Raw genomic sequence first — 19189 nt, 5'->3', positions numbered from 1 at the left:
TTTTCTAAGGTTTTCCCTTGAGCTCCAATCTCTTGCTTTTCTGACTCAATCTCTTTATAGCCTCATTTTTTTTTTTTTTTTCCCAGTCCTGGCCTTGAGCTTAGGGCCTGAGCACTGTCCTTGGACTTTCTCAAGGCTAGAGCTCTTCCACTTGAGCCTCAGCACCATTTCCGGCTTTTTTCTATGTGTTACGGAGGAATAGAACCCGGGTCTTTGTGCATGCAAGGCAAGCGCTCTACCACTAGGCCACACTCCCGGCCCCTTATAGCCTCATTTCTTTACCCAAATGGCCTCCAGCTTTTTCAACTGTTCTAATTAAGAGCAAAGATTTTTCCCAAGCCAGAAGCTAGTGGCTCATGCCTGTAATCCTCAGGAAGCTGAAATCTGAAAATAATGGTAAAAAGCCAGAAGTGAAGCTGTGGCTCAAATGGTAGAGTGCTAGCCATGAGCAAAAAAAAAAGGGGGGGGGGAGGGCGGGAGTTTGGCCTAGTGGTAGAGTGCTTGCCTAGCATGCAAGACCTGGGTTCAATTCCTGAATACCACATACATAGAAAAAAGCCAGAAGTGGTGCTAAGGCTCAAATGGTAGAGCTCTAAATTTGAGAAAGTCCAAGGACAGTGCTGAAGCCCAGGACTGGCCAAAAAAAACAGTTTAGGGACGGTGCTCAGGCCATGCGTTCAAGCTCCAGGGCATACAAAAGAAAAAAATCCCTCGTGCAAATTTGCTCCCCGCTGTTTTTCCACGCGGCTCAAGAAGACCTGCCCTTGAGCCTCCTGCCTCAGCCTCCTGACCCGTCACACAAGTCCTTGCCTTTTTTTTCTTTTTGACGTCTCAGCCGTATCCAGGACAATTTGCTTGAAAGGCTCATGACTCACAGTTTTGATTTTTTTCTGGCCTGCTAGCTATTCCTTTCGTTTTTGGTTTTTTTAACCTGGTGATGGGGCCTGGACCCTGTCCCCGGGCTGCTTCCGCCACTGTTCCCATGGCTCCCTGCCCACGCGGACACGGCCTCCCGAGCGGCTGGGATCATTCCTCGGATGCCCACCACGCCCACCCCTCCTCGGGACCTCTTCAGACGCCAACTCTGCCACTCCTGGGTCACTACTTGAGTTCCCTCTCAGTGGGCACAGACACCTAACACGCCAGTCTCGGGCTCGATCCCCGCGGCTGGCCCAGGCACGGCGCGGCTCCTGGCGGCTGGACTGGGGGGCTCGGGCCCACCCCAGACATAGGGGCGGGGGGGGGGGGGACAGGATGAGACTGGGCACGGTGGCGCCTCTGTTGGGCCTCAGACCCTCCGTGTTGGTCACCAAGCATCAAGCACCCCGCGTCTTCCCTAAGAGCTCCGAATCCGCCCTACGCGAGAGAGCCAAGGTCAGCGCCGAGGAAGAGCAGCGGCGCATGCGCATTTCCTCCCTCCGGCTGTCTTCCGGGGGCCTCCGTGCATGGCTGTCCCGAGATATGCCTGCTTCAGTGCCAAAATCCCACCACCGTTCTCCGCACGCTCGCCTTTCTTATCTTTTTTGCACAGCTTTTCTCCTCTGTCACCTACACCATTAGCGACCTTCGTGTTCCACAGAGGCCGTAGAACACTGAGCGGCCTTGGACCGGCACAGCGAGGGCAGCCTGACCTTGGAGGTGGACGGGGCCCGCGGCGGGGCCCTCCGGGGAGAGACTTTCGGCCGGCCGTTCGGGGCGGACGGACCCTGCGCCCGGGAGCCATGGCCCAGTTCGTCCGCAACCTCGTGGAGAAGGCCCCGGCGCTGGTGAACGGTGAGCGAACGCGGCGCGAGCCCGCCGAGGCGAGTCCGCGGCCACGGAGGGCCTTGAGGAGCCGGGCGGAGCGGCCTGAGGTGGGCGAAGCTGGAGACGGGGTCGAGACTCCCCTCCGGCCGTGTGCTCGCCCGGCCCGCACCCCGGGACCCGGCGCTCCGCGCGTGGGCGCCGGATCCCAGGCGGGAGCGTGCCGGCCCTGCGTCGCCCTGCCCCGCCGAGGGCTCCGAGGACCCGCGGCTGGGGTAGGAGAAGGGGGAGGAAGGCCGCCCGGCCGCCCGGCCGCCGCGGGGGCGCAGCTTCCCCTCCGCGGAGGTTTCCAAGCGAGGGTAGGTGAGGTGGGGACGCCGGCTCTGCTCTTCTGTGGGCGGCTGGATTCTGCGGCGCTCGTGCGTGCCGGGAAGGACACTCGGGGTGGGACTGGATGGCTGTTCGCCCTCGAAGCTCTGGAGAGCGGGCGCCTTTGGACCGTGTGCGGCGGCGGCGGCGGCCCGTTTGAAGGGCGTAGGCCGCAAGCCTTACCCGTCTGGGGCCGGGCCTGTGGCCTGGTGGCGGGGCGCTTGCCTAGCAGGCCCGAAGACCCCCGGGTTCGATTCCTCGGTGCCACACGCATAGAAAAAGCCGGAAGCGGCCCTGTGGCCCACGGGGTAGAGCTCTAGCCTTGAGAAAGCCCAAGGACAGCGCTCAGGCCCTGAGCTCAAGCCCAGGGCTAGGGAGGGGAAAAGAGGAAGAAGAAAGAAAGAAAAGAAAAAAGGTTATTCTGTCAGTACAGTTTTCGGTATCAGGTTATCAGCTGTTCTGAGTTGTGAGTGGTTACAGGTCAGATTTCTAAAATCGGATTTGAATGTGCATAAAAACAACTTCCAAAAATGTAGTGCTTTTGATCCCACTGTGTTCAGCATTTTCTCACTGAGGCCTAGATGCTGTCCCTGAGTCCTTTTGCTAAAGGCAAAAGGACCTACCACCTGAGCCACAGTACCACCTCCAGTTTTCTGATAGTTAATTGGAGATTAGGGTCTCCCAGACTTTTGTGCCTAGGCTGGCTTTGTACCATGATCCTCAGATCTCAGTCTCCCGAATAGCTAGAATTACAGGCATGAGGCATTGGTGCCCGGCTCTTTTCTCTCTTTTTCCTCCATCACCAACCAAGACCTTACATTCCAGAAACTATAAACACCTGATGCCCTCCTTCAGAACACCTAGTGAGACATTTTACACATTTTTCCAAAAGAATGTATTTGTAGGTTCTACTTTACTAAAAATCAAACCATCAACAAGTACCATCATCAAACCAGTGATAAAGTACTACAGTTTTAAGTAAATAGAGAAAAGGGAAATTCTTCACATTTTGTGCTGAGACACAATTTTTAATAAGTATTTTTTTTCCTAGAATGATTGTCACACCTTTTAGGTAGTTCATTGTTTAAATCCTTTTCCATCTTTCTATTGTACTAGCTCATTTACATTTGTTTCAGACTTCACATTTTTAACATTGTTTGTTGCTCATATTATCCCATCCTAGATTATAGGAATCTCTTAGGTAGACATTTCCCTGTCCCTTTCACTTCTTTTTTCTCTGGTACTACATGATACTTGAGACTCATGATTGATGAGCTTAGCTTTTCTCTGACTAGCTTGAGAATTGACTATTTCTCCAAGGAAAGCCCTCTTCTCTTTTATTAGACAGTGGCATTTAAATTCTAGGTGCTATGTTTGTTCCTTACTGCTAGAGTAGAATTACTTTAGGATCCTCTTATTGGGCAGAGATTTAGCCATGTATCCATATGCATACCTTTGTGCATGTGCATAATAATCTAGTGGTCTTTCTGTCCATCTGTCCATAAAGTTAAACATAACATGACTTCAGATGTACCCAACTCATGGAGTAGTACAATTTATCATCCCCTCGCCCTTTTTTTTTTTTTTTTTTTTCTGAGCTGGGCTTAAACCCAGGGTCTTTCATGTGCTGTACATGTGCTCTACCATGATCTGTTCTCCCAGCCCAAATAACCAAATACCAACTAAAATAACGGTTGTATATAATGTACTGGTTGCTTTTCTTAGGGGTGACATATGTATAATTTGAAAGAATTGAATGGATTGAAGTCTCCAAGACACTGGGCTTTTTGATTACCCCATCTTACAGACATGGGCCGTTGTGCAAGGGAACAGGCTCGTAGAGCTTTGCTAAGGGATTTGTTACCTCCATCCTCCAAACACTGGATGAGGGAGGTGATGATGCTAAGAATAATGAAATATGCATGCTCAAGCAGTTAATGGGGGAATAATAATAATAGGAAAACTCCATTGGTCTTGGGCAATCCTTCACCCCACCTCCACCCAGTCCCCCAGACCACCATGTGCGTGTGCGTGTGTGTGTGTGGTTCTGAGATCGGGTCTCTAATTTTACTTAGGTTGGGCTTAAATTCATTCTCTTCCTCTTTATCTCCTGAATAGCTAAAATTACAAAGTGTGCACCACTGTACCTAGCTAGGTAGGTGCTCTACTTCAGTAAATTTTGGAAGAGTGTCTCATTTATGCCCAAGCCTGCCGGGATGACAAGCACATCCAACTTTATTGATTTGAGATAGAGGTGTCTCAAGTTTTTGCCCTGGCTGGCCTCTGATCTTGATCTGTCCAGTCTCAGCCTCCAGAGTAAGCTAGGATTACAGATGTGAGAAACTATGCATGGCATGGTTTTGTTTTTGTGGGAAAGGTATTTGTTATTTTTTGCTGTTCCTGGGGCTTGAACTCAGGGCCTGAGCACTGTCCTTTGGCTTTTTCCTCAAGGCTAGCACTCTGCCACTTGAGCCACAGCACCATTTCTGGCTTTTCTTTGTATATGGTATCAAGGAATCGAACCTGGGTCTTCCTGCATGCAAGGCAGGCACTTTACCACTAGGCCGAACTCCCGGCCCCATAAATTTATTTTTTGTGCCGAAGTCACTACCATCGTCGCACGTCTACCCAGATTATTAAAGCTCTTATTTTCAAATAGTATTTTGAGGAATTTCAGTTTAGTGATAGATTTTAGTTTAGGCTTCATTTAACACATTTAGGTTTTTCTTTATTTATAGTGTTTTGAAAGAGCAGCTGTGGTTGTTAGAGAACGATTTAACCCAGCATATATTGATGTGATTATAAAAAATGGGTACTAATTTGGTATAATTCCATCTGGCCTTGTGACCAGTGTTGTGATGAGGTTTAATCTGATTCTTAATCTTAAGGGTGCCATTCTGCATAGCTACTTTCCTTGCCTCTGGGACCCCTTTTCTAAATTTTCTTGTCTTTCTACTAAGAAAATATGAATAAATTGGTGTTCTCTTCTTGTTTTTGAATCCAGCCACTAGAAACTTTACAGTTAATTAGATTTGCCATTTCAAAGTGCAGTAACAGTGCTAGCTGGCCACTAGTCCCGATGTAATTGAATGTGTGCATAGCTTCCTGCCTAATTGAACGCCCCTGTGACACAGGTGTTGTGCATCTTTAAAGTCTCTTGTTACCAGGGAGCCGCTTTGACTCTTCATACCGGGTGCACATTTGGTACAAGCAGTGAATGAATGTGATGCATGAATAAATACTTGTGTCCAGCCCACACATCTGCTTCTTTCGGTCTCTAGTGAGTTCATCCTGGGTTTTTGTTTTGTTTTGTTTTCCAGCTGCTGTGACTTACTCCAAACCTCGATTGGCCACATTTTGGCACTACGCCAGGATTGAGCTGGTTCCTCCAACCCCTGCTGAGGTCCCCATAGCTATTCAGAGCCTGAAAAAAATAATCCATAAAGCTCAGACTGGTAGCTTCAAACAACTCACAGTTAAGGTAACTACGGGCTAAATGAGAACGTATGTGTATAATGGAAAATGTCTTCCCTTGGGACTTTGCTGATTATTTTGAATAATACTCAAGTAAGGCATAAGCCAGCATAATCAGAGATAATCTCTTTTTTAACCACCAAGGAAGATACTTACTTTCTCATTTTGTCATCAGGATAGAAATAATTCAGCTATTTTAGGTCTTACCTCTATCTGTTCCTTGTTTTGTTTTTATTGTGGTTCTGGATGACATCAAACCCAGTGTTTTCCATATACTAAATGAGATTTTGTCCTTGTATCCTTCCTATGTCTTAGCTTTTACGTAGTCACATCCTGTATGAAAACAATTTTTTTTTCATTTTTTTTGTTTTGTGTGTATGTGCCAGGTTTGAACTCAAGGTTTCTCACTTAGTAGTCAGGTGCTCTACCACTTAAGCACACATAGCCAGGGTGCCGGGGTAGGGTGCACATTCTGTGTAACTGGCAGGTATAGCGCAGCAGAAAACTGCTTGCTTAACAAACATGAGGTCCTGAGTTCAAACTCCAGTACCACCACCACTTTAAAAAAAATAGTAATAATGATATCCTTGAATTCTTTTCCTTCCTAATTTTGGCTAGTGCACTGAAATATGATGGCTTATTTTGATTTTACACTCTGATATTTTACTTTACTTCCTATCCCCCCATTTTTTGGCACTGGAATTAACCTCAGTTCATCCAAAAGATATCTTGAACTATGTTGGTCAGCAGCTAATGCTTACTATAAAATAAAATTAACAAATCTGGGTATGGAAGTCTGTAGAACTAGAACTTTGCGATCCAAGTATAGGGTACAAAATGTTAAATTAATAATTTCTACCCCAGTATGGTTCCATTTAACTTTTGACTTGTGAAACTGAGTACTTGGAAATAGAAGCAAAGTAATAGATGAATAAAAATGAAATATAGAGAAAGACAGCCCTTCATCTTTCACTGGGTATTCTTTGGCCAGAAATGTCTACTCAGACTTAGCTTTTCTATAGCCATCCTATGTATGAATGCCCTGCCTAAATGTGTCAGCAATTTCTAGGATGTGGGTTGTTTTAGGGCCCATAAAGTATCTCATAAACTAATAATGAAAGGGTTAAGTCAGTTCAGGTCTGTAAAGAGTCCTTTGAAGGAATTTATAAGCTATAGAGTACTTACCCCACAAAATTGAAAGTTTTAAGCGTTCTCAGAAGCTGAACAAAGTTGACCTCAATAATTCTTAGCTCTAAGCTTACCCAGAGCTTGACTAGCATCCTCATATTCTATCACTAAAACCTAAGAAAGAAGTTTTATATACATATAGACATATATTATATATATATATATATATAAGTTACATTAAAATTTGCACTTTTTTTTTTCCAGGAAGCTATGCTGAATGGTTTGGTGGCCACTGAGGTATGGATGTGGTTTTATATTGGAGAAATCATAGGCAAGCGTAGCATCGTTGGCTATGATGTTTGAAGACCAATCTTAACATCTGATTGTATTTGATTTATTATTTGAGTGTTCTTGGACATATGTTCAGAATGTTACCTGAATAAAATTAGTCAAATATCAGTGTTTCTTTGTCAAATAATATTGTTAATAAGTTGGATTAATACGTTTATACAATTCTACATACTTGTCTATCTGCCTGAAGCTAGAAAAGATAGATGTGAATATACAAACCTAGTACAAGAATAAATAAAGGTAACATTTTAATTTGAAGGTTTAAAAAAATGTGTGTGTGTGTGTAAGCTTTTATTTTTCCAGAAAATTTGGGGGAAAGGCCTTGAATTTACTGCTGTAGGAGAAATACGGTATGCCAGAGTGGTGAGTTAAATTATGTTATTAAAAACCAGACATGGGAATGGACATAGTGGCTTGTACTATAGTTTCAGTCACTCAGAAAATGGGCTAGAGGGCCACTGGAGCCTCAGAGTTTCAGGCCAACCTGGACAGTTTGATAAGACATTGACCCAGAAAAAGAAGAGAAAAAAATTCAGATTATCTCCTGTGTGTATGTGTGTGTGTGTGATGGGACTTGAACTCTTCAGCTCAAGGCCATCACCCTACCCTTGAGCCAGGCCCCATTCCCTTTTTTCTTCAGGTTAATTGGAGGTAAGAGTCTCAGGTTCTTTTGTGCCCTGGCTGGCTTTGAACCTTGATCCTCAGATCTCAGCCACCTGAGTACGATTATAGGCATGTGCCCCCATACCCAGCTCTTTTTTTTTTTTTGCCAGTCATGGTCCTTGAACTCAGAGCCTGAGCACTGTCCTTGGACTTTCTCAAGGCTAGAGCTGTACCACTTGAGCCACAGCACCACTTCCAGCTTTTTTCTATGTGTGTGATACCGAGGAATCAAACCTGGTCTTTGTGCATAGGCAAGCACTCTACCACTAGGCCAAACTCCCAGCCCCCTCTTTTTTTTTTTTTTAAATAGGAAGCTTCTAACTTTGCCTTCCCAAGAAAGTATAGCAAGGTGGTATTCTATATATATGTTTGTAACATTTTTTCTTTTTTTTTTTTTTGGTGGGTCATGGTGCTTGAACTCTTGCCTGGACACTGACCCTGAGCTCTTCAGCTTAAGACTACTGCCCTAGCCTTGAGCTAAGCCACACTTCCCATTTTCTAGAGGTTAATTGGAGATAAAGAGTCTCAGGTCCTTTTGTGCCCAGGCTGCTTTGAACTTTGACCCTCAGATCTCAGCCTCCTGAGTAGCTAGGATTATAGGTGTGAGCCACCATGCCTGGCTTTATGTTTGTAACATCTTTGAACAGCAGGTCAGTGTATGAAAGCTGTTTTATGGTTTTTGTTTTCTTTTGAACTCAGGGCCTGAGCACTGTCCTTGGGCTTTCTCAGGGCTAGAGCTCTACCACTTGAGCCACAGCACCACTTCTGGCTTTTTCTATATATGCGGTACCGAGGAATCAAACCTGCGTTTTCGTGGATGCTAGGCAAGCACTCTACAACTAGGCCAAACTCCCAGCCCTGTTTTTTGGGTTTTTGCTGTTGTTTGGTTAGTTTTTTGTTGATTTTTGTTTGTTTGTTTGATGCTGGTCCTGGGGCTTGAACTATGGACCTGGGAGCTGTTCCTGATTACTTTTTCCTCAATGCTAATGCTCTACCACTTGAGCCACAGCTCCATTTCCCGTTTTTTAGTGGTTAATTGGAGATAAACTGCCCAGGCTGGCTTAAACTACAATCCCCAGCATTCAGCCTCCTGAGTAGGTAGGGTTACAAGCATGGGCCAGTGGTACTCAACTAGTGCTCTACCACTTGAGCCTCAGCACCACTTCTGGCTTTTTTCTGTGTATGTGGTACGGAAGAATCGAACCCTGTTCCTCGTGCATGCTAGGCAAGCACTACCATTAGGCCAAATTCCCGGCAAAAAAACAAAGATCCTGTAGATTATTAAGCAGAGTTATAATTTAATTATCCATGGGTCTAACTGGTCCTGAAATGGTTAATAGCAGGGATTGTCATCTGTCTTAGCCATTTTGTTATTGAGTATGTACTGCCATTTTCTAGAGCTTTTAGTTGACTCACTGGTATCTTTCTAATGTGTTCTTATTTCATGTAGCCATAGCAGAACATGCAGCACCAGGTAAGGATAACAGAAAAGTGGTTGCGTCTTTACTGTAGAAGCATTCTGGCTCATAAGATGCAAGCATTAATCCTTTGGGACTACTGGGCTCTTGTCCTATGGATCCCAATTTTACTCATTGCTCCTTTACCCCCAGTAAGGGGTCCAGCTTCTTTGAGATCCACAAGAACGCCTTCATAGCAACTGCTGCTCTTCTGAAATGTGAATACTCAACATTCTGCTTCTACAATAAACACAGGTGATTGAAATCAAAACTATTTTGAAAATGTAGTAACTTAAAATATGCATGGGAAAAGACTGCAAAGGCACAACGGTGACAATCTGTGCATTGCTGTTTCCTAGTATTAAAATTAACCTGAAAAAAAAGGCAATGTTAGGTGTAACCTTCAGAGCCCAGTTGATCAGGACATGTATGTTACTTTGTTGAGCTAAGTCACCAGAAAGTCCTCAAAGTAAGCACTGACTATTCACTTCATTGCTGCTTCTTCCTCTGTGCCGACACACCTCTAGCTTCCCTATGACTCAATACATTTACAGAATTTTCTGCAAAAATAAAAGTAGCAACGGGCTCCTTATAGTGGCACTTCACTTTACCAGGCTTCTTTCTATTTGCCTTCATTCATTCTACAGGCCTTGCCTCTAGGTACAGAATGTTTTAGGCATTCTCTCATGGAATTTCTTCAACGGCAAACCAAGTATTTGCTGTTAGTAACTTGATTGTGACTCATGCTTATGTGCCTCCTGTTGTCTGAATGATAGAAACTCAAGACTCCTCTGTTCTCACATCTTTGGTGCTACGGTGGGGGAAGTGGAAGATGTGTGTAGAAGAGAGCAACCATACTTGAAACCTCAGGGCATTTGTCAAGAGACAGTATCTAAAACAAACTGGGAGAATGTTTCAAGAAGGAGCAAGGTACACAGGACAGGTGGAAAAGCAGCTTGCAGAGGCTGCTCAGTTAGAAAAGCTGTGGCACAGAAGATTCTGAAGGACAGAACTCAGTACAGCTCAAGTCCCAGGTAGAAGAGAGCAGTGCCAATGTAAGCCGGAAAATAGATCCTAAGACACCTTTTAAGAGCTGGACTTAGCCCAGTGCTGGTGGCTTATGCCTGTAATCCTAACCACTCAAGAGGCTGAGATCTGAGGATCACAACTCAAGGACAGCCTGGGCACGAAAGTCCATGAGACTTGTCTCCAAATAACCACCAGAAAACCAGAAGTGGCACTATGGCTCAATGTGGTGGAGCACTACCCTTGAGCGGAAGAGCTTAGGAACAGTGCCCAGGCCCAGAATTGAAGCCCAATGACTGAAAAATAAATAAAAAGACCTGGACTTGGCAGTCACTAGTGGCGCCTGCTTGTTAATCCTTGCTACTTTGGAGGCTGAGATTGTTGGATTGTGGTACAAGGCCAGCCTTAGTTTCATGGGAGCCCCCTGTTCTCAAGAGCTAGACTGCTAGCACACCGTTACCTTAGCTACTGATAATTCTAATTTAGGTGGATCACACCAGGGCAGGAAACAAGACTATCCAAAAAAAGTACTACGAATTTCAGGACTGAAGCTGTGGCGCATTATTTTTTTTGTTCCGTTTTAAAAAAAAGGCAAATTGTAGTAAATGAGCATGGTGATACACACCTGTAATCCCCTTACTGGGGAAGGTGGAGAGTTTAGGCCAGCTAGGGTTCCCACAGGTTAAGGCCAGCTCAGAGCACTTGCCCAGCATGCACTAAGGCCCTAGGCTAGATTTTTTTTTTCTTCCTAGGTTAGATCTTAAGGAAAGGAAAAAAAGAGATGAGTGTGAAACTGGTCACCCTACATATTTGAGTCTTCATTCTATCAGCATTGATCCGCTTGCATAACAGATTTCTCTTCCAAATCCTAGAGTTTGCTCTATCCTGTACTACCTTAATATATTTTGTTTCTTTTTCTGTGGTTAGTAGTTGTCTAGCTGTCTACATTTGCAAAGCATTTATACTAACTTTCTCATTTAGTCCTCTGAGTACATGGTAAGCCTATTTTAACAAGTCAGCATCTGAGCAGCAGACACTTAGACAACTTGGCTAAGACCCCACTAGTAAAAAGTGATGGGGGTACAAGTGGGCCCCATATAATAACCATCCCCTATTGGAGTCTGTGCCCTGACTACACGTGATGGCCAGACTTCCCTGCCTCCACTTCCCACAGTTCGTTTATTAACCACTTACATTCTCTGCCCTGTTGTGCTCTTCTACCAAGTTATTTAAAACTTATTCATGGTCCCATTAGATGCCGGCCTCCTTGATCTTACAGCCTTTTTGTTAACTGTTTCCTAATTAGTGTGGGGTTTTTTCCTACCAGGACATGAATTGGTACAGTAACAGGACTACCTGAGATGTGCCGTAGCAAGGAGCTTACCCTAAATGTGCTCACCAAACACAAGGCTGCCATTGTAACGAAACGGGCATGCAAGGCCCTGACAGTCTGCATCTGCCTTTGGCCTTCCCTTAATTGTATTTTACTACCGAATGTTTCAGCCACAGTGTCTCTTACCTAGTCCCCAAACAAACCCAGCTTTAAGTCTGGTGTATGCCTGCTGCTCCTACTTTTTGTAGTTCCCTACCAATCACCAGCTCTCTCACCTTCTTTACAATCTGCCTCCTGGCTCACCGCCTCTCTCCACCGCTCGTCTCAGTTCTTCGCAGCTTCAGGGCACCCACGCATAACCAGTGGTCCCTGGACCACAGCAACACATTTCCACAGGGGTCTCAGCAACAAGAGCTCTCACGCTTTCCTCCAGGAACTTTGGGAACAGGATCTTATAATCCATATTTTAATGGTTTCTTTCTGATGCATGCTTCAGTTCGAGCAACACTGACATAAATGATCCCTCCAAATGCCCTGCCTTCAGCACCCCCCGAAAACTCCAAAACATCATCCTCCCAACCACCTATTGGTTTTTGAGCTCCTTTCCTCAAATATCCTAACCACACTAATTCCAGTTCATGACGATCAATAAATTGATCCCATGATCCTCCTCACTCTTGACCTTTCCCTTCCTTCCTTACTCAACTGCATAGGCCTAGGCCCAGCCTCTTGAATGAACCTTCAGCTTCCTTGCCTCTCAATCAGCATGGTACTCCCTTGCCAAAACCACATTCTTGGCCTAATCCAACTACTGCTGCTCTGTGCTTGTACCCAGGAAGCTGAGTGGAACTGGAGAAAACAAGGTGATTAGTCTCATTCCATATTCATAATCAGGACTTCAGACAGTATTTCATAATACCTGCCAATCAGACTGTATTTCTTTGGGCCATGATTATTTCCATTAACAGATGATCTTACATCCTACTTGACTAAGAAAGTGTAAGCAATTGGAGAATTTCCACTTCCGCAACACTTACACACCTACCACTCTATGCACCCATACAAATATAGACACGGGAATGACTCAGCTGGCATCACTCCGGAGCAGTCTCAGCCTGCAGGCCTTCAGGAAGTAAGTCCTCCAGGCCTGCATCTCCCTCTGTGGCAAATTGCCACTAAGCCCTGCTGTTACCAGCCCTGTTACAAACAGCAAATGGTATGCTTTGCCTGAACTAGATGGCTCAGGTCCCTGGCACCAGGCACTAGTAGTCACTCACTGCAGATTTGATGAATAAAAAGCATGTATCTTGGCCAGGTGCATAGCCTAGTGGTAGAGTGGTCGCCTAGCTTGCATGAGGCCCTGGGTTCGATTCCTCAGCACCACATACTCAGAAAAGGCCGGAAGTAGTGCTGTGGCTCACATGGCAGAGTGCTAGCCTTGAGCAAAACATGTCCAAGGACAGTACCCAGGACCTCAGTTTAAGCCTCAGGACTGGCAAAAAAATCATATCCATTAATCATTTTCTATGCCTTTATAAATGCTCTTTGCTCTGCCCTTTGTTCCTGGCCTTTTCTACCTGGCATATCCCTGTTCTACCTTCAAACCCAGTAAATCATTTTTTTGAGAAATCTGTGAATCATCCTGCAGATGCCTCTTATAGCACACACCATTGCACTCTACTGCTATATTTACATTTATTTCCCTCACTAATCTGTAAGCTGCTCAAGGAGAGTGTTGCATCTAATTCACCTTTGCAATCCTAACCTATCACCTTAGCTGGCTTGTATAGGATAGGTTTTCAGACAATGAAACAGCAGACTTCAACTTACTGTGTTTGGTACTGGGCTGATAAACAGCACTTAGTGGCAATTTGCCCCAGAGGGAGATGCAGGCCTGGGGGGCTCACTTCCTGAAGGCCTGCAGGCTGAGACTGCTCCGGAGTGATGCCAGCTGAGTCATGCCTGCATCACAACCTCCAGTTCTGAAACACAGATTTTTCTCTTGATAAGCTGCCCTTCTCCACTGAGTTTGGTTAGGGCTGTTTTTGCATAAGGGTTGGGAGGGCAGAATTAGAAGGTGGGAGCAGGAAATTTTTAACTGAAGCCTGAAATTTGAGAACGCTGCAATTCCTTAGGAATTGATCAGCTTCCTTCCCTCCTTCTTTGCCAAGCCTGTGCTTTGGAATATAAATCCTTAGAACAGCTGAAACAAGCACACTTACCTTTGCAGGATTTGCACATACAACCTCCTGATGGTTTCTGATAGGAACTCTTCCTTGGCCAGGCATAGATGGCTCAGACCTATACCTCCTACTACTCTGGAGGCTGATAATCAAGATTTGAAGCCAGCCTACACAGACAAATCTGTGAGACTCTTATCTCCAACTGAACAGCAATAAAACAAAAATGGAGCAGTGGTTCAAGTGGTAGAACACCAGCCAGCCTTGAGCAAAAAAGCTAAAGAACAGTAGTTCTCAAGTCTTAAAGTTCAAGCTCCAATATTGGCACATGCGCACGAGCACACACACGCACACACACACACACACACACACACACACACACACTTATACCTTGGGTTTCTATCATGAGCTCTTCAGAGGCTCCAAATTTTAACTCATTTGGGTGCTGTCAAACTCAAAAGCAATTAAAACACTTGCGTGGCTGTACTGTTGTGTGGCTTTGGATGATAGCCTACTTGTTCAAATAGCTCCTGTTTTCCCCTAAGGATAGCGCGCCATTTTTACTTTAATGTCATTTCATGCTGAGTCTCAAGAGGCTAGTGAGCTCCTATAAACAGGTAAATAATGTAGTTCTCTTTTCTGAATTTCCCCTGCCCATAAGTTGCTTAGTTAGTTTAGTTTTTACACAGTGTGTACTGAGTATGCTCAATACCATGACTCCATTTATTTACTTGTCCTTCCATTCCTGTGCCCCCCCAAGAAAAGAGAACAATAATAACAATTGTTAGTATTTTTTTTTTTTGCCAGTCCTGGGCTTGAGCTCAGGGCCTGAGCACTGTCCTTGGACTTTCTCAAGGCTAGAGCTCTACCACTTGAGCCTCAGCACCACTTCCGGCTTTTTTCTATGTATGTGGTACCGAGGAATCGAACCCGGGTCTTCATGCATGCTAGGCAAACACTTTTAACCACTAGGCCAAACTCCCGGCCCCGGATTGTTAGTATTTTTTAAGGTCTAGGAATATCAGAGTACAGTGGTACATAACTCTAATCTCAGACTGTAGAAGACTGAGACAGGAGAATCACTAGTTCTATGCCATCCTGGACTACAGAGAAAGACCTCGTCTCAAAATACCAGAACTTTAAAACAATATCAGAAACAAAAAAATCTAGGACAAAGCAATTAAACACAATGTGTACATTATAATGTGCACTAAAAAAATGGTCAAGATGGCTTTGCCCAACTTTAGGAAACCCTCCAGGCCAATTGGGATTATTGATGAGAAAATAACTAAATCTTTACGGAAAAGGATTTTTCAAGTGACATATTTCCTTTTCATTTTCTCTTCTTTCACTACTGAACAAGAGTCATCTCAGAACTCGAGAACTGGTAGCTTCTATCTCCTCTAATCAAGTGTCCACCTCGCTTAAGGGAACAGCTTTCTGGAATTAAGACTGCAAACCTAGGTTATAATTAACTCAGACTTCCTCCTCCACTTGTACCTTGGCCATGACCTTAATCCTCACCTAGATTTTCCATCCCATCTATGGCTAAAAATTTGTTCTAAATTAGAACAACTGAACTCTAGTCTTGTTAGCCGGGAGGTAAGTTGGCACTGTTGGCTGAAAGGAATCCTAAGCAAATTGATGATCCTACAGCTCGACTTCGACATGACTGACACAGAGACAGCTCAGTGGGAGATAATATATCCATGTAATCCTTTTTCTACCTGTAATTAAAACAAAAATCAAACAGTACTTGGCAATACTATGTCAAGTAAATGTTTTCAGAGTAATTTGGACACAAACAGAATGTTTCCAATTCCTGGAACTGCAGCATTGACAATACACAGAAAGAATGAAACGAAATGATTAAAAATAAAAAGGTCAAAAAAAATAAAAAATAAAAAGGTCAAAATGGGACCAAGACATGAGAAAGGGTAGCAATGGTTTATGAAATAATGCACCTTCTATCTGGTGAATAAAATGTAACCCTTATAAAAATTACAATAAAAATATATGAAAAAAAGAAAATAAATAAATAAAAAGGTCCTTGGAACTGTCCAAGTTCTTTGAAAGGAGAACGTAACAGGTATGTCTGTATGGATTTCAATAGTTATTTCTGTACTAGGGGTTGAACTCAGGGCCAATAGTTTGCTAAGCAAGTGCTCTACACTTCAACCTCACTGCGATGTAGCTCAGCAGTTTCCAACTTCATGGATTGAAAGTCAGATTTAAATAGGTCCATTATTCTTTGCATACAAAGAGCTCCAAGCGCTAATCTATGTGATTGATACACTTGGTTTTCATAATTTCACAAGTAATCCCCCTGATGGGTTAGAGAATAGAGTCAAGAATTTTAAAGGCATAAAAGTTGAGATTCAGCCAGGAGTTGGAAATGGTGGTAGAGTGCTTGCTTAGCATGCACAAAGATCCAGGTCTGATTTCTTAGTACCACATACTTAGAAAAAGCCAGACATGGTGCTGTGGCTCAAGTGACAGAACTCTAGCCTTGAGAAAGCCCCAGGATAGTGTTCAGCCTTGAGTTCAAGCCCTGGGACTGGCAAAAAATAAGTTGAGATTCAAAGGAGCTCCTATTATCTTCACTGGTATGCTCAAAAAATGAATGTCTTACTTACTAAATTAAAGAGAAAACAAACCATGCAGCAAAAATCCCTTCAATTTTCTTCTACTTGTGATTACAGTCTCCTTTTCTTATCCCTTCTTTTCTCCTGCCCCTGTCTGCACAAGCACTTGATTCTTTCTTTCTGCTCTTCAGTGATTACTTCCTATGCATCCCCCATTTTTTTTTCCAGTCCTGGGCCTTGAACTCAGGGTCTAAGCACTGTCCTTGGGCTTTTTCCTCAAGGCTAACACTCTACCACTTGAGCCACAGTACCATTTCTGGCTTTTTCTATGTATGTGGTACCAAGGAATCAAACCTGGGTCTTTGTGCATGCTAGGAAAGCACTACCACTAGGCCAAACTCCCAGCCCGCATCCCCCATTTTTATCTATGCATTTACTTAAATATTCAACAAAGTTATATTCTTACTATATCTCAGATTGCTTGTGATTCTCATGTTTTCTATCTTTATAGGGCTTAAGAGTTGAGTGGAATAGGCACAAACCATACAAGTGCACTACAGTTCAGAAGTCTGTCTGTATGCTGGAGATGAATACAGACATGGAAGAAGACTGGAGCAGAGGATATGGCACTGGCCTGGGTCTAGAGGTCAGCCAAGAAAGGAGTTTCAGACAGCAGGAACGTGTACCAAAGCAGGGTCAGACAAGAACATTCAAGGAACAAACTAACATTAACGCCCTAGGATCAGGGACATGAGCAGTTCATGTGTCCTGCACTAAGTGGGTGAGGGACAGTGGGAATCCGATGGATTTGAGGGTGGTAAGGCATAGGACTGAAAGATCGAAGTTTGCATTTTACAACATCAGTCTTTTTAGTTTCCCCAAATTAATTAAAGTGTAATTGGTAGATAAAAGTTGTATACCTTTAAATCACTTCAAATATGATTACTACAATAAAGCTTATATAGTTTTCTATTGTGTGTCTGTGATGAATATACTTAAGATTTGTTCTCTTAGCATTTTGTATGTATGTACATATGTATGTGTGCATGTATGTATTTTAGCCATGGGCTTAGAGGCGGTGTCACCATGCGTGGTCTTGTTTTTGATTTCACATATATTTATAATACTGAGGTTTAAACTGGCACTTGCTAGTGAGTGTTCTATAACTTAAGGCATTCCACCACCTCTTGGGGAGCTGGTGTCACTTTATGCCTCGGTGAGTCTGGACTGTACTCCTCTGTATCATGATATGAGAGGCCCCTAGTGCTGCAAGGTGGAGACTTTTCTGCCTCCGCTGGCTTTAAACTCAATCCTCCAGATCTCAGCCTCCTGAGCAGCTAGCATTACAGGTGAGATATAGGCACCTGGTGGGAGGTGAATTTTTTTTTTTTTGCCAGTCCTGGGCTTGAGCTCAGGGCCTGAGCACTGTCCTTGGACTTTCTCAAGGCTAGAGCTCTACCACTTGAGCCTCAGCACCACTTCCGGCTTTTTTCTATGTATGTGGTACCGAGGAATCGAACCCGGGTCTTCATGCATGCTAGGCAAGCACTTTAACCACTAGGCCAAACTCCCGGCCCGGGAGGTGAATTTTTAATCAGAGCCTTACCCCAAAACAGCTGCAGTAGCCAGTGGACATGCATGGTGATGCCATTCGAACAGGAAACACAGCAGGTTGAAAACTAGTGTGCCAAGGAATTTGTTTTCAGGACAAACAAGTGAAGATGCTCAAAAAGTACAGCTGACATGTGTCTGAAATTCCATGAGAGCCATGCTCCATTCACTGGTACCATATACACAGAAAAAGCTGGAAGTGGTGCTGTGGCTCAAGTGGCAGAGCTCTGGCCTTGAGAAAGCTCAAACACAGTGCTCAAGCCCTGAGTTCAAGCTCCAGGACTAGAAAAAATATGAATGAAGTAATGAAAGTAGAATTTGGGGGGGAAAACACCATTTAGGGGTAAACTTAGTGAGAGGATCTCCTGAACGGATTTGGTTATAGTTGTGGGGTTTAGTTTTTTTCTTTGCCAATCCTGGACTTGAACTCAGGGCCTGAACACTGTCCTGGGGTTTTCTCAAGGCTAGAACTCTACCACTTGAGCCACAGCACCACTTCTGGCTTTTTCTATGTATGTGGTACTGAGGAATCGAACCCAGGCCTTCCTGCATGCTAGGCCAAACTCCCAGCTCTGGGGAGGTTTAGTTTTAATTGTTTTTTTTTTGTTTTTTGTTTTTTGAAAATTTAATTTATTTTATTTTTTTTAATTTAATTTTATTTTTTTTGCCAGTCCTGGGCTTGAGCTCAGGGCCTGAGCACTGTCCTTGGACTTTCTCAAGGCTAGAGCTCTACCACTTGAGCCTCAGCACCACTTCTGGCTTTTTCCTATGTATGTGGTACCAAGGAATCGAACCCGGGTCTTCGTGCATGCTAGGCAGGCACTCTACCACTAGGCCAAACTCCTGGCCCCTAGTTTTAATTGTTTTGTTTTATTGTTTTTGTTTTTGGTGTCAGTATAGGGACTGGAATTCATGGCCCCATTCTCTGGCTTAGTTTTAGCTTTGTTTTATTTTGCTCAAGGTTGGCACTCCACTGGAGCCACAGCTGCACTTCCTGAACAAAATTGAGATGGAAAGGTCAGAAGCAAGCAGAAAGCGAGAGAGCAAAGTCATAGAACTAAAGGAGTTTCCAGAAGATCAATAATGCTGCAGAAAGGCCATATAAACTTAAAAAAAAAAGTCCATTCATGATCTTTTGGAATATTAAGTTCTGTTTGGAACCCTTCAGAGTGGCCCTGAGGTCACCCACACAATCCACTAAGCACATAGCACCCTGGGGCTTCTGCCTGGGGTAGGCTCAAAACTCTTCCCCCAGCCATCAATTGACTT

At 44.2% G+C, this 19189-nt stretch overlaps 1 protein-coding gene across 1 annotated transcript; it reads left to right on the top strand.

Moving 5' to 3' along the window:
- The first annotated feature begins 1493 nt into the window (after positions 1–1493).
- On the top strand, positions 1494–7173 carry Atp5mg (ATP synthase membrane subunit g). The gene is made up of 3 exons (XM_090319403.1): positions 1494–1773; positions 5433–5593; positions 6979–7173. The coding sequence occupies exons 1-3, from the start codon at positions 1722–1724 to the stop codon at positions 7075–7077; spliced, it is 312 nt and encodes a 103-aa protein (XP_090175529.1). The 5' UTR covers positions 1494–1721; the 3' UTR covers positions 7078–7173.
- The last annotated feature ends 12016 nt before the right edge of the window (positions 7174–19189 follow it).

This window comes from Megascapheus bottae, chromosome 27 (genome assembly GCF_031878675.1).
Source record: "Megascapheus bottae isolate mThoBot1 chromosome 27, mThoBot2.hap1, whole genome shotgun sequence".
NCBI classification, from domain to species: domain Eukaryota; kingdom Metazoa; phylum Chordata; class Mammalia; order Rodentia; family Geomyidae; genus Megascapheus; species Megascapheus bottae.
The sequence above is the reverse complement of the archived record's forward strand: the minus strand, read 5'-3'. Positions and strand labels throughout refer to the sequence as shown.

Excerpts from the sequence above, each read along its gene's own strand:
- Atp5mg (XM_090319403.1), top strand. The coding sequence starts at position 1,722 with ATGGCCCAGTTCGTCCGCAACCTCGTGGAGAAGGCCCCGGCGCTGGTG. Across the intron at positions 1,774-5,432 it reads GGCCCCGGCGCTGGTGAACG|CTGCTGTGACTTACTCCAAA; the intron begins GTGAGCGAACGC and ends TTTGTTTTCCAG. Across the intron at positions 5,594-6,978 it reads TCAAACAACTCACAGTTAAG|GAAGCTATGCTGAATGGTTT; the intron begins GTAACTACGGGC and ends TTTTTTTTCCAG.